General features: G+C 45.2%; 1 protein-coding gene across 1 annotated transcript in view; it reads left to right on the top strand.

Annotated features, from left to right (window-relative positions):
- Positions 1-15002, top strand: part of FER1L6 (fer-1 like family member 6) — a 120667-nt gene that overhangs the window by 12280 nt on the left and 93385 nt on the right. Inside the window, exons 6-10 of the mRNA XM_068525619.1 lie at positions 3440-3518; positions 4816-4972; positions 5594-5780; positions 6801-6993; positions 11368-11720. Coding sequence (XP_068381720.1) covers positions 3440-3518; positions 4816-4972; positions 5594-5780; positions 6801-6993; positions 11368-11720 — 969 coding nt within the window. The remainder of the gene's footprint in view (positions 1-3439; positions 3519-4815; positions 4973-5593; positions 5781-6800; positions 6994-11367; positions 11721-15002) is intronic.

A 15002-nucleotide genomic window follows, 5' to 3' on the forward strand; every position in this document is an offset into this window, starting at 1 on the left:
ACCCAATATATCAATAATGCTGAGTCGGAAAATGTGATTTGGAGCAAGTGGTTGCCATTTGGAGTCTTAATAGTTGCCTCTGAGTGTAAACATCAGGACCTGCCCACGGGGAGTTGGGTCTGCTACGAAGAGCCTTCCTCAGCCCTGCCGGGTGATTTCCTGTCTCCACAGATCAAGTCTGAGGAGTAGAGATGGAGAGAGCTTCCTGGTCCACACAGGTGCCTTACTAGGTTGGCCCACCATGTAGAGGGCAGGAATGAGAAGGAAAGTGCCCGTGTTGAAGCCGCATCAGTCCAAATGAGGGTAGGGCAGGCCAACCGGGATCACTGCCAACTTCTCACCACTCAGTAAATGAACAGAGAGCTGCGGATGGCTCAGTGCATCCATCTCACCAGTCTGAGAAATCTCTGCTTCTCCCATGAAGAGGACAGTGGGAGTGTGTATGCCTTCAAGTGGTGGGGATGGGCAGGGGGGTTGAAGGGTAGGTGCTCTCTTCCCAATAAATTCTGAGAGAACAGAATTCCTACTTTATGTGACAACATAAGACGTGTGGAGAACGAGGAAATGTTTTGAACAGTGACACCAACCCTGATCAGAGTTATGAAGATGGCAAAACTTGTCTTGAAGACTTCCTTGCCTGCCATTATCACCCACTCAATCTCTATTGTATAAATTATATTATATTATATTACATTACATTATATGTATGCATATTATATATAAGTCGTACATTAAGGCTTAGGTAATAGTGGAATCATGATATTCTCTTTCCCGGGGGTACTTGAAGAATGTGACTCTTGAGGAATGAAAAGTCACTAGGAGCCAAACATTCTTCACACGTGAATTTCAGGCGTGATGACAGGTGGTGAGAAGATATTTCAGGACCTGGGACATTGCCCAGGGTGTCTTATTACATCACTCAGGCAACCACCTGTTTGTGGGATCGGCTTTATAACAGGCTCCTAGAGGACTGTCTAGAGTGCAGATGAATAGTTAATAGCTAGGGTTTTTTAAAAATTAATTAATTTATTTATTTTTGGCTGTGTTTGGTCTTTGTTACTGCGTGTGGGTTTTCTCTAGTTGCAGCGAGTGGGGGCTACTCTTCGTTGAGGTGCGCGGGCTTCTCATCGCGGTGGGTTCTCTTGCTGCAGAGCACAGGCTCTAGGTGCGTGTGCTTCAATAGTTGTGGCACGTGGGCTCAGTAGTTGTGGCTCGCAGGCTCTGGAGCACAGGCTCAGTAGCTGTGGAGTATGGGATTAGTTGCTCCATGGCATGTGGGATCTCCCTGGACCAGGGATGGAACCCACGTCCCCTGCAGTGGCAGGAGGATTCTTAACCACTGCGCCACCAGGGAAGTCCAATAGCTAGGTTTTATATGGCATCATAGACAAGGGTCATGACCCTCTGCGGGGCAAGTGGATTTTTAGCAGAGGATCAAATCTGGTATTGCCTATCTCTGTTCTTCTCACTTGGAAGAAAAGAATACTTTGGTCTCCCTAAAAGACACTTGGGGATAGAGACTGAAGATTTTAAAGGGAAAACTACCCTTGAAAAGGGAGTGTTTAATATAAGTTTTCTGTTAGTCCATGAACCAAAAGTTAGCATGTCCAGAAAAAATTCCATGTGGGAGAAGGGGGCCAGTGCTATAAGCAAATGCTGCTGGGACAGCCAGGCTGTAGCAGACCCTGGTGGTGCCAGAGACCATCTTCCCTTGACAGCGGCCCCAGGCATGCAGGGCCCCCTTCTGTCTGTGTGTGAGAGGCCCTTGTTCTTGTAACCTGATGCCTGACCACACCAGCGCTGCCTGGTGTTCACACTGGGTGGGTGATTTGAGGAGGCCTCCTGTTATTTCAAGATCCGTCTGGGGCTCTGGCTCATTATGCCCATAGGGACCGAGATGCCTTTGATCTGAGAAGAGAGCTTGAGTTCGGCTCGTGTTCTTGCTCAGGGCTTTGGGAAGCTGCAGTAGCAACTCTAAGCATGAGGGGTTTGAGGTGAGTTTTGTGCCTGTGGACTTAAATAGCTCCTCAACTGAAGCCAAACTGTCCTTACTTCCCCTTTGTTCTCTAACACCCTTGCAGACTTTGGACAAGGGAGGAAGAGTGGGAAGGGAGCTGGGAAGGGCTCTCATTTTCTTCATTTTTTGAAATCAATTGAATTTATTGTTTCTTACTGCCTCTTTCAAAAGGATCTGTTCAGAAGCTACAAAAGTCTCTCACTCATCCATCATTCAATTAGTCAATCACTCATTAACTCACTGAATGTTTACTGAGTGTTTATTATGAACAAGGCCATGTGGTGGGTAGAAGAAGGTAGGAAACTGTACTTGAATCAAGGAACTCATAGAATTTTACAGTTAGAAGGAAGCCTCAGAGACCATCTAGTCCAACTTCCAGCTGGCGTAGGAATCCCTCTCCACCACCTCCAGGACACGTGACATGGGGTTCTTGGGCACTACTTGATTATATCCAGAGATGGGGAGGTCACTACTTCTAGAGTTGCCCATTCCATTGCTGGGAAGTTCTGTTATAAAAATTGCCTTTATAGTGAGCTGAAATCTCTCTTCCTGTAGCTTGGGAACCACACAGGGATCCTACTCCCTCTTCTAGATGGCAGTATTTTCAAGTTGAAGACACTTGAGTTACCATTGCTCTTCTTCCACACTCTCAGTTTTCTCTTTTCTGGGTTAAAAGTTAAACTACTCCTGATTCTTCAGCAATTTTTCATGCAATGTGACTTCTGGACCCAGGCCCAGCTCTCCCAGCTTCCTTTAGAACTTCCTAATCTTAATAGCATTAACATAAAAATGTGCTGCTGTAACCAGCCAGGCACTCTACTGACTTCTAATCAGACAAAATATTGAGGATGACAGCCTCCTTTGTTCTGACTATTGTACACGTCCAAAACGTCTCAAGGCAATAAGGATGAGTTCTCTGAGAAAGTTGTGAGCAAAGTGTTGTGGGATTTTAGGAGAGAAAGGGAATACTTTCATTTGTGGAGGATCAGGGAGGGCTGCTTGGAGGAGGCAGCATTTGCTCTGGGCATTTAAAGATGGATAGCATTTCAAAAGGCAGAGATGGGTTTGAAGAGTGGGCTGCCCTAGAGTTCATTTTGGCTACAAACAAACAAACAAACAAACAGACAGACAAACAAGCAAAAAACACGTTTTAGGCAGTGAGATTCGATAGGCATCCTTCAATAGAAAATTAGCTGAAATCCTGCTAGGAGATGAGGTACAGCTGCAATACTTTGGACGCCCTGTACAGCCAGCGCTGAGGTTTGATAACCAAATGTCACTGTGTTCCAGATAAGTGTGAAGGCCAGACAAGGTTCAAGGCCTAGAATCCTCTTTGAATGGGTTTGTCATGAACCCATTTCACAGATTTATCCTCAGAGAGAAATCTAGTGTTGCCGGACTCACCGCTCCATCTCTCCCCAGGTCTTTCACCACAAGCTGATAGGAGGTGTACTGATCGGCTCCTTCAAAGTGGACCTGGGGACCGTGTACAACCAACCTGGTGAGAAAGCATTGCCTCCCAATCTCTCTCTGTTAGTCTTCTCTTACTGTGACACCTGAAGCTCAGTTAGTTTATGCGTTCTTCCATGTATCCATTTATTCAATAACACTGAGAACCAGTTTTAAAAAGTGGAGCAAGACATGGCTCTTTTACTCAAAGTTCACAATCTAATGATAAAAATATCTTATATGTTCACACGTCTGAGCAGTTTAAAAACTTTTTTCACAAATTCTGTCCAATTTACTGCTGCGAGACACAAGAAGGAAAGTTGGAAGGGTGTGGAAGTTAAGAATATGGACTCTGGGGCCAGATTGTCTGGCTTCAAATTCCACTCTGCTCTTTCCTAGCTGTGCAACCTTGGGTTAATAACTTGACTTCTCTGTGCTGCAGTTTCCTCTTCTGTAAAAATGGGGATAAAATAGCACCTCCTTATAGGGTTGTTGGAGGATTAAGTGAATATATACATAAGTGAATATATGCATAAGCACTTTATAGGATCTAGCACAGAATAATGACTGTGACACGCCATACGTGGGTTTGCTGTAATTATTATTATTATCCCTGATTTGCCAGAGGAGCTAGGTAGTTTGTCCAAGGTCAAGAGCTAATGAGTAACAGAACCAACAACACACATAGATCTTCTCATGAAAGGCCCCTTCTCTTCAACAGTGATTCCAACTCACATGACCCCAAGGGGGCCCGGCAGTGAGCATTGCTGAGTGCAGTAGGCTGGGTTTAATGCAGTCAGGGGTGACGGAGGCTATGGGAAATGGGGGGCGGGGCTCACAACCCCTGTGGAAGGAGTAGCATCTACTCAGCTCCTTACCACCTACAGTCGTGTGGAAATGTGGGCTCCGTGTGGCCAGATCTAACAGTTTTTAAAAAGATAAGCCTGAAGTCTAGATTTTGTAAGAGTTTTGAAGTTTGGGATCACCGTGTAGGTCAAACAAAAAGATCCATGAGCAGCGTTTATGGCCTGTGAAATCATGTGTGGCTTCTACACTGCATTAATGTCCTCCTCTCCGGTCAAAGCTAGACTCCCATCCAGGCAATTTCCACCACGTTGAAGGCTTCCCAAATCCCTGTGGCAGCTTGGAGAAAAAGATGGAGAAGTGGGTAGGAAGAGAGGAGAGGAAGGAAAGGAGGAGAGAGAGGCAGCACGAGACTTGGAAAGAACTGTGATGAGCTGGCCCCTCCTGGGGAGTAGAGGGTGGGGAGGCTTTGGGTTGGAAGAGAAATGGGTGGAGCGTCGGGGTGCATCAGTGCCGGATATCTGAGCTGTCAGGACGTTTTGCAGGTCATCAGTTCTCTGACAAGTGGGCCCTGCTCATGGACCCTGGCAACATCAGGACTGGCACGAAGGGGTACCTGAAGTGTGACATCAGCGTGACTGGGAAAGGAGATGTCTTAAAGCGCAATCCCAAAACCTCTGATGCCAAGGAGCAAATAGAAAAGTGAGACAGGTCCATCGAGGACCATGCAAGAGAAATGACATGTCCCGATTTCCGTGTCTCTTTCTTCTCCCTTTCCTTACGGGTTCACCAGAACTTCCAAGTTCAAGGCCTGTCCACTGGGGATTCTGCTCTATCAGAGGCACCACGATGTGTCTTATCAAAGGCGTCACTATCCTTTGGGAGGTCAGCTTCTAGGACAAGAACAGCCTGTCTTCCTATAATAACCCATAATAGATAAGCTATTCCTGAGCCTATCCTATTAATCTGAATTTAGTTGATTTTTCTTTGAAGGAAGAATAATGTCAGCCACTAGCTTGTAAAATGGGAAGACTTTATGCGCCTCTTTTAAGTGTTTATTCTTTAATTCCAGGGCCTGAACGAGTTTGCATTCACTCTAGTTTTTTAAAATTAATTTTTATTGGAGTACTGCATTCACTCTATTCATACCCTGTGCTGTCATTTACACTAGAAAGGAAACTCATTTTAGCGATGAATCCTATCTTTTCAGATTTTTCTCCTGTATCAGAATTCTTCCTTCTGCCCCCAAATTGCCTCTACCTTTTCTCTCTACTCTTTCAAGTGAGAAAGCATTTTTATGTCTTATTTTTGTCCCCCCCCAAGGAACCTTTTGATCCCACAAGGGTTTCCATCAGAGAGACCCTGGGCCAGATTCTACGTGAGACTCTACAAAGCCGAAGGGCTGCCCAAAATGAACTCCAGCATCATGGCGAACATCACCAAAGCATTTGTGGGTGACAGTAAGGACCTCGTGGATCCCTTTGTGGAGGTCTCCTTTGCTGGGCAGACGGTGAGGAAGGGTCATCACCAATCCTGGCAGACCTGGATTGGAATCCTGTTCTTTACCCAGGACACTGCTGGTCAAATGACATTAAGTTAAAGTCAAAATGAGGAAGTGCCCAGAGAGAGGAAGGTTGTCACAAAAAGGCTTTACATCACATGGCAGGAAAGTAGTGGAGGGTCACCCACTCCCTCAGCGTTGGAGCTCGTGGAGAGAAGTGAGGGGGGGGATCACGGTTCAGCACCCAGGCAGGCAGGCCTCCTTCCTCACCTCTGGCTGCTTCTCTGAGCTGTTGCCCAGTCCCCAGTCCCCAGAGGATTCCCACCGCCCTTTCAATCTGCTCTACAATCTACCCAGCTAGTCCTTGTCCTGTGTAAGCCTGGACATCCCTGTTCCCAGCTGTTCCCTGCTCAAGAGCCATTGGAAGTGCTAGGGCCTGGGCACATGGTCAGAGCTTAATCCTGGTTGGCTGGACTTGGAAGCTTCAGCTGACACACATGTTGTCTCCACCCGGCCCCTCCCCTTGGCAGGGTGAACCTTGGACTATTTCTAGCTTGGATCCCACTGGCATATATAGGACGTATATAACCCCCATATAGGACACCACCTCCATTATATGGCGAGGAAACTGAGGTCCAGACTAGGGAAGGGATTTGCACCAGGTCCAACTTTTATAAAACATGAAGTCAGGCTCTAACTATATCTGCTGCATTCCTGGAGATGCATGGAACTCCTTCATAACACAGGTGTCAATTTCACCCCAACCCAGTGGATGATGAGAACTTCCTGAGGGCAGGATCTGTGACAACTCACCTTTGTCCCAGATGCCCAGCACAGTGTCTGGCACAGAATAGGACATCAATAATGTTCATGGGGTGTAACTGATTTTCATGGGTGTCGGTGGAAGCAGGTTCATTATTTTTGGCAACTCACTTTATATTTCCAGCTGGTGTGAAGAGTTTTCTTTAGTCGGTCAAGGGCCTCTTCCATTTCCTTCCATGGCTCACATTTTCCTGGCTTTGTTTTTAGGGGCGAACCACGGTGCAGAAGAACTGTGCCGATCCTGTGTGGCACGAACAGGTGGTCTTCAAGGAAATGTTTCCTCCCCTGTGTCGGAGGGTAAAAATCCAGGTATGGGATGAAGGCAGCATGCATGATATAGTGCTGGCAACCCATTTCATCGACTTGAAGAAAATCTCCAATGAACAGGATGGAGATAAAGGTAAGGCCTCACATGTCTGACTTGGCGATAGGGTCTCCAAATGATTGATTTAGAGCCTTCATCTTCAAAAAGAGAGGGTTGGAGCAGACAATGTCTTAGGCACCTTCCATCCTCTGTGTGGTCTGTGGCTTGGGTTGGTTCAGGGTGGTGAACAGAGCCAGACTCTGGGAACCACGAGGCTTGTTCCCTGTCCCATGTCTTCCAGGAACATTGCTGTGTGTCCTTGAGGAAGTCACTCCCTCTCTCTGGGCCTTAGGTTTCTTAATTGAAAAATGAAGAGTTTAGATTAGATAAGAGGTTGGCAAACTGTGATCCATGGACCACATCTGGACGACCACGTATTTTTGTATGGCTCACAAGCTAAGAAAGGTTTTTACGTGTTTATTTATTTTTTTAAAATATTTATTTATTTATTTATTTATTTTTACTTTTGGCTGCGTTGGGTCTTCGTTGCTGCGCGCAGTCTTTCTCTAGTTGCGGTGAGCAGAGGCTACTCTGTTGCGGTGCACGGGCTTCTCATTGAGGTAGCTTCTCTTGTTACGGAGCACGGGCTCTAGGCGTGCGGGCTTCAGTAGTTGTGGCACGTGGGCTAAGTAGTTGTGGCTTGCGGGCTCTAGAGCGCAAGCTCTGTAGTTGTGGGTGCACAGGTTTACTTGCTCCATGGCGTGTGGGACGTTCCCAGACCGGGGCTCGAACCTGTGTCTCCTGCATTGGCAGGCAGATTCTTAACCCTGCGCCACCACGGAAGTCCTGGTTTTTACTTGTTTAAATGGTCCAAAAAATATGGTGCCCTCAACTCACAATGGGAACTCAAGAGCATGAGTATTTCAGGGAGGTCCTGCTTACTCTGCACTCAGAAAGCCAGGGCCAGAATGGAGAGTCCAGCTAATCCACTGAGTCAGGCAAAGGAGTTTTCACCCAAGATAAAGCTCTTTATTTATAAAACCTAAATTCATATCTGATAATTCTCTAAATACCTCAATCTACCTTCCCTTTTTTAAATCCCAATGCAGTCTTCCTCTGCACTACAAATTTGCATTGATCAATGTATATATTTGTGTATATGTGTGTATGTTTGTGTGTATGTATATATATGTATATATATACATACACACATACACATTATACTGAAGGCTTGGCTTAAGCAGAGAACGAGATTTACACATTTTTGTGCCCTGCACAGAGTGACACCATAGAAAGGCCTTAATAAATATCTACTGTTTAAATATTCATGATGTGGGAGGATTTGCCACAGGATTTCTTTATGCAGAAAGCACACTCTGTCCACCTACAGGATTTCTCAACCAGACATAAACATGTTACCCACAGACTTCCCTGGTGGCACAGTGGTTAAGTATCCACCTGCCAATGCAGGGGACACGGGTTCGAGCCCTGTTCCGGGTAGATTCACATGTTGTGGAGCAACTAAGCCTGCGAGCCACAACTACTGAGCCTGCGTGCTGCAACTACTGAAGCCCATGCACCTAGAGCCCGTGCTCCGTAACAAGAGAAGCCACCGCAATGAGAAGCCCGCGCACTGCAGCTAGAGAAAGCCCACACACAGCAACGAAGACCCAACGCAGCCAAAAATAAATAAATTTTAAAAAAACCAAAACACATTACCCACAACTTTTCAGAAACATCTTGATGGGCTCAGGGAGATGTATAACAATGGTTTAAAAAGTAGACATCGGGGGCCATGGGAGGGGGACGGGGGAGGGAAATGGAAGTTTTCAGGCATAAAACTATTGATAACAATAATGCATATGGAAACTTTTCCTCGTCAAAAAGCGGGGGGATTGTTAAGCAAATTATGATATATATACTTATTAAGAGTAATGGCTAATATTCTAGACATCTCTTAAAGACTTGTGTGAAGCACTTAGTATTATCTCTTTTAATCCTGATGGGTGAGATAGGTACTATTATCACCCCCATTTTACAGTTGAGGAAACCGTGGCATTGGGAAGTTAAAAAACTTCCACAGCTTGAAAATAGCAGACCTGAGAGTTGAGATTTGAACCCAGGCAGTCAAGCTCAGGACCACCATGCTATATACTGCCTGTCAAAATGGAATATTCTGTTGTCAAAGAGATGTTTGCATAGACACTGTATATTTTCCCAGATGCTCTGTATTAAGAAGGGAAACTACTTATGCTAAGAGTAAGTTAAGATCACCAGGTCTTTTCAGTTCTACATTTAGAACATATCTCAGAATATTTACTTCTCTCAATCTCCACTATCATCACCCTGGTCCAAGCCACCCCTGTCTTCAGTTTTTTTTTAATATAAATTTTTAAAAATTTATTTATTTTATTTATTTATGACTGTGTTGGGTCTTTGTTGCTGTGCGTGATGTTTGTTCAGTTGCGGCAAGCAGGGGCTACTCTTCATTGCGGTGCGTGGGCTTCTCGTTGCGGTGGCTTCTCTTGTTGCCGAGCACGGGCTCTAGGCGCAGGGGCTTCAGTAGTTGTGGCTTGCGGGCTCTAGAGCGCAGGCTCAGTAGTTGTGGCGCACGGGCTTTGTTGCTCTGCTGCATGTGGGATCTTCCCGAACCAGGGCTCGAACCCGTGTCCCTTGCATTGGCAGGCAGATTCTTTACCACTGCGCCACCAGGGAAGCCCATGTCTTGAGTTTTGATGAAGAACTGGTGCCTGAACCAGTGTGCCCACATCCATTCTTTTTTTTTTTTTAATTTTTGTTTATTTATTCATTTATTTATTTACTTATTTATTTCTATTTTAGGGGAAAAGCTAAAGTCTTGACAGAAACGTGGTACTAAAACAGGAAACTAAACAAATGCAAAACAAAACACAAAGCAAAACGAAATCAAACCAGCATGGACTTCTGTTTCCACCTATGAAGATAACTGATTCGGGACTTGCCCTAGCACTTTATTTAGCTGTTTTTTAACTTTTTATTTTATATCGGAGTGTAGTTAATTAACAATGTTGGGTTAGTTTCAGGTGTACTACAAAGTGATTCAGTTATACATATACATGTACCTATTCTTTTTCAAATTCTTTTCCCATTTAGGTTGTTACATAATATTGAGCAGCGCTCCCTGTGCGATACAGTAGGTCCTTGTTGGTTACCCATTTTATATACAGCAGCCCACATCCATTCTTAGAACCCGTCACATAGCAAACAGGGTGATCTTAAAAACACACAACCGGTTAGGTCTCATCTTTGCTTAAACCCCTCTAAAATATTCCCGTAATTTCTAGGATAAAGTCCAAAATCCTTATCAAGCCTCCTGAGACCTGCTCACCTCTCCAAACTCTTCTCACCCGCTCACTCTCTGGACTCCAGCCACATTGGCTTTCTCTTCCAGTTCCTTCTATCTCCAAGCCCCTTTCCAACTGCCATGTGCTCTTCCCTCTGCCCAGAATTCTCTCTCCTCTCTCTCTGCCTAACTCCTCTCTCCACGTCACACCAGCCTGTTTTTTGTCCTTGCTGCCCAAGATATATCTCCTTCATAGCATTTGTAATGTGATGTGAATATTTATTTGTTTTATGTTTGTATCTGCTCTATTCTCTAGTGGGCTCTGTGTTTTGTATCTAGCATGATGCCTGGCACGTGTTAGGAGTCAATAAACATTTGATCAATGAGTGAACAAATGAGGATGCAAGTTGGCATTCATAGTCTTACTGTGACTGTAGACAAGTGTAGACATGCATGGAAGAAAGACTAGAAAGGATTATAGCAAAATGGTGGTTGTGGCTTTTGGTGATGGGATATTCTTTTTTTAAATTAATTAATTTATTTATTTTGGGGGGGCTGCATTGGGTCTGTTGCTGTGCACGGGCTTTCTCTAGTTGCGGCGAGCGAGGGCTACTCTTTGTTGTGGTGCACAGGCTTCTCATTGTGGTGGCTTCTCTTGTTGCGGAGCACTGGCTCTAGGCGCACGGGCTTCAGTAGTTGAGGCACGTGGGCTTCAGTAGTTGTGGCACGCGGGCTCAGTAGTTGTGGCTTGCGGGCTCTAGAGCACAGGCTCAGTAGTTGTGGCACACGGGCTTAGTTGCTCCGCGGCATGTGGGATCTTCCCGGACCAGGGATCAAACCACTGTCCCACCAGGGAAGTCCGGGATATTCTTTTTGGTTTTGTTTTGTTTTGTTTTTGGGCCACGCCCAAAACTTGCAGGATCTCAGTTTCCCAACCAGGGATTGAACCTGGGCCATGGTAGTGAAAGCCCAGAATCCTAACCACTAGGCCACCAGGGAACTCCCTGTGACAGGATATTCTGTAAATATTTTCTCTTGTCTTTTCTTTATATTTTACATTTCTAAATGAATGTGCCCAATTTTCATAAAGCAAAAAATAGCCAGCTTGAAAGCATAACTAGGCAACTAAAGCTTGGTATCTTTTACAGGCTTTCTACCCACATTCGGACCTGCCTGGATTAACCTGTATGGCTCACCCAGGAACCAAGGTCTGATAGATGACTACCAGGAATTGAATGAAGGTTTCGGAGAAGGCGTGTCATTCAGGGGCAGAATTTTGGTGGAGATTGCTGTGGAGATCCTCTTGGGAGGGGCACAGGAGTTTAAATTCTCCAAGGCACGCAAGGAGCTCAAGCTGTCTTCAAAGGACAAAGACTCCAAATCTTCCAAAGGCTCAAGTAAAGACAAGGGTGACAAAACTGATGATGGAAAAGCCCAGCAGGCTTCAGACAAAACCAACTCAACAGAGGTCGAGGTGGAGCCTTTCGATGTGCCCCTGGAGGTAGGTCTGAGCACTGCTCCACCGTGTCTATGATTTGAGCCCAGAGCAGGGACAGCACCTGCCACAGGCTTCCAAAGACCCGCAGAGGTGACACTGCCCCTGCAAAACATGTGTTGGCTCAGCCCTGTATTCCGGGGCTGGTCCTCTTCCTCTTCCTGCTCACATCACAGCCATCTGCTCACGATACATTCCATCCGCGTCCCCCCCAAACACGGATCCCCATGGCAACCAAAGTAAAAGAGAAATAAAAGTGCTCTGGGGGAGCTGGTGGGAGTGGGTGGTGGGGTGATGGACTGCAGTCTATCCGTGGCCTACTTTTGTTTAGTTTTGTGAGCTTAGCGTACGCTCTTGATGTGAGATAATGTGGGATGAGGGAGGAAGAGGAGGAAGAGTGGGTGACAAGCTGTGGGATGAAAGAAATTGAGAAACCTATTCTCCTGCCCCGACGGTTGTCGGGAAATCACAACTGGACGGAATGGTTGTCTTTGCTTGTGATTCAACATAATGCACAGCAGAATCTTTTAGCCCAGTTCTGTGTTATGGTAGAGAGATCTGGGGCTCCAAGAGGAATACAAACCATGAATATCCTCTCAATTGTTTAGTTCAGCAATAGTACTTTGTAGTTGCAAACGAAGGAATTTTATGTTTTGTTGGGTAGTTTATAGCTTGGATGATTCTGCCTCTGGGAGTGTGTTTCTCAGGTCATCCAGGCAATAATTGCAGATGGGGAAGGGAGGTAATGGCCAGTCTCCCAGAGCTGTCCATTCCTAGTAGAGACTAGACAGATGGAAGGATTTTTAGTATGTCGGTCACCTTAGCTTTGGAAGAGCCACTTAATTTTACTGCTGGGAGCTAATAAATCTTAAGAAACAGTGTGGGGGAGAGGTTGTAGCTCAGGGTTGGAAATCTTGGGGATTGGTCCTATTCATGGCTCTGATACTAACACCTCTCCGTGTTTCAGTTTACTCATCAACAAAATGGGGTGGTAATGGTCCCTCTGTCATAGGCACCTCCTGGAGTGAATGAGGGAATAGTTGTAAAATGGTCTGCAGAGTTCTTAGCACATCCATGGTGAGCAGGCAATACCTTGGCTGTTGCTGTAGTTACCAGTGTGTTTCTATGGTTTACTCCCACCAGCAGGGGAAGGTTATTCAGAGCTCTCCACCCTGCTTGACTTTTTTTGGACTTTGCCAAAAATTGTGGGTAGCTTAGTGGCCACCTAAACTGATATACCCTGTATCTGTCCCTGTTGAGACCAACCATTCTTTTCTAAACAGAGATTGCAAAGTGGAAAGGGGCTAGTTGAAGATTTCTTTAACCTGTCAATATCTTCAAGATATTTTGCTGAGGCCATCTGAAAAAGTAAAGTCTAGCAGAAAGCCAGGGTGACTGGGAACTTATGTGGGGTAGAGCGTCCATTTTTCTACAAGGCCAGGGGGCCATCTTGGCTATTGCGTGGTACGAGAGGGCAAAATTCAGACCCTTATTTCATTCAAACCCTTATTTCTCCTCCCTCCTCTCTTAATCTTGGCTTCTGGTTTGTGGTCAGTTCCTTGCTGTGCTTATTAGTTATCTATTGCTGTATAACAAATTACCCCCAACTTTAGCAGCACAAAATAAACAAATGTTTATTTCCTCTGTGGGTGAGGAACTTGGGAATACCTTAGCTTGGTGGGTCTGGCTCAGAATCTCTCATGAGGTTCCCATTTAGATGTTGGTAGGGGCAGCAGTTATCTGAAGGCTTGACTCAAGCTGTAGGATCTAATTCCAATGTGGCGCACTCACATGGCTGTGGGCAGGAGGCCTCAGTTCCTCATTACACGGACCCTTCCATAGGCTGCTTGAGTGTCGTCATGGAAGATGACTTCCCCCAGAGTGGGTGATCCAAGAGAGAGCAAGGCAGAAACTGCTGTCTTTTATGACCAAATCCATGGAAGTCACACCCTGACATTTAGGCCACATTCTAATTGTTAGAAATGAGCAGCAAGTCCAGGCCATGCTGAAAGGGGTGGGGCAGGGAATTAGCCTTCACCTTTTAAGGGGAAGATTTTCCAAGAATTTGTGTACATATTTTAAAACCACCACACTGGGCTTCTACCTTTCTCAGAGCCTCAACAGCTCAGAGTTTGCCCTTACCAACATGGTAACATCCTTTTTTTGCAGCATCTTCTTCTTTTTTAGCTCTCCAGGGTCCTCCAGCTCTAATCTCCTTTGCTGCAGCCTTACTCTCATTGCATATCTGGACAAATGAAATCCCATGTTGCTGGCTTTCGAAACTCACCCTCATCACCACCATCAAAACTTTTCTCCATTAGGTCAAACTTTGTATTCATTTTTAAATCCTCAACATTGGAAGGAATAAAAATAGAGTCTGACTGCATGAAATTTATGGTTATAGAAAGGGAGATAAGACATACAAAATAAATATACAGAAAGTGGAAAGTGATAAGTGTGATAAGTAGGGACAGAGAAAGTGCTATTATTTCCTGGAGTGAGTGCAGTATAATGATTAAAATGTTGGGCTCCCAAGTAAGACAGCTGGGTCTAAGATGTGGCAGTATGGTGCAGTGGTTACTGCCCCAGCCTCTGGACAAACATTCCCTCTGTTTGAATCTTTGAGCAAGTGACATAAGCTCCTTAGGTTTATTTCCAATAATAACCTCTACTTCATCGGCTCACAGTGAGGATTTAATGAATTAATACAACAAAGTGCATATTAGAACAGAGCCTGGCACATAGTAAGTGCTCAATAAATATTAGTCATGTTTAGTAACTTTGGACAGATAGCTTAATCTTTCATGGAATTGCAGTGTCTTCATCTTTAAATGGGTATAATAGAAAGATCCCCCTCCTAGGATAGTTATGAGAATTACATGAGGTAATGTAGGTAAAATTCTTAATACCACATCTGACACATAGTAAGAGTTCTGTAAACATTACCATCATCATTTTTCTAACTCAGGGAGTCAAGGGATGCTTCCAGAAGAAGAGGCATTTGGGTTGGACCTTGACGGGTGGGTGGGATTAAGACATGAATTATAGTTGAAATACTTATGGTGACTGCCACTTGCAGCATTGATATGAGTAGGCTTTATAATAGGTATTGCACATGGGTGATCTCATTTCTTCCCCATGTAGGTCCTACTATGATGTTTATTTCACAGACAAGGAAAATGACACCCGGACAATGGACACGGCTTGCCCAAAGTCAACAGCTAGGAAGTAGCAGAGTTGGGATTTGAAGAGGGCATTGCCTGGCCTTGGAACCTGCTGTCCCTCTTC

This window comes from Eschrichtius robustus, chromosome 17 (assembly GCF_028021215.1).
Source record: "Eschrichtius robustus isolate mEscRob2 chromosome 17, mEscRob2.pri, whole genome shotgun sequence".
Taxonomy (NCBI): domain Eukaryota; kingdom Metazoa; phylum Chordata; class Mammalia; order Artiodactyla; family Eschrichtiidae; genus Eschrichtius; species Eschrichtius robustus.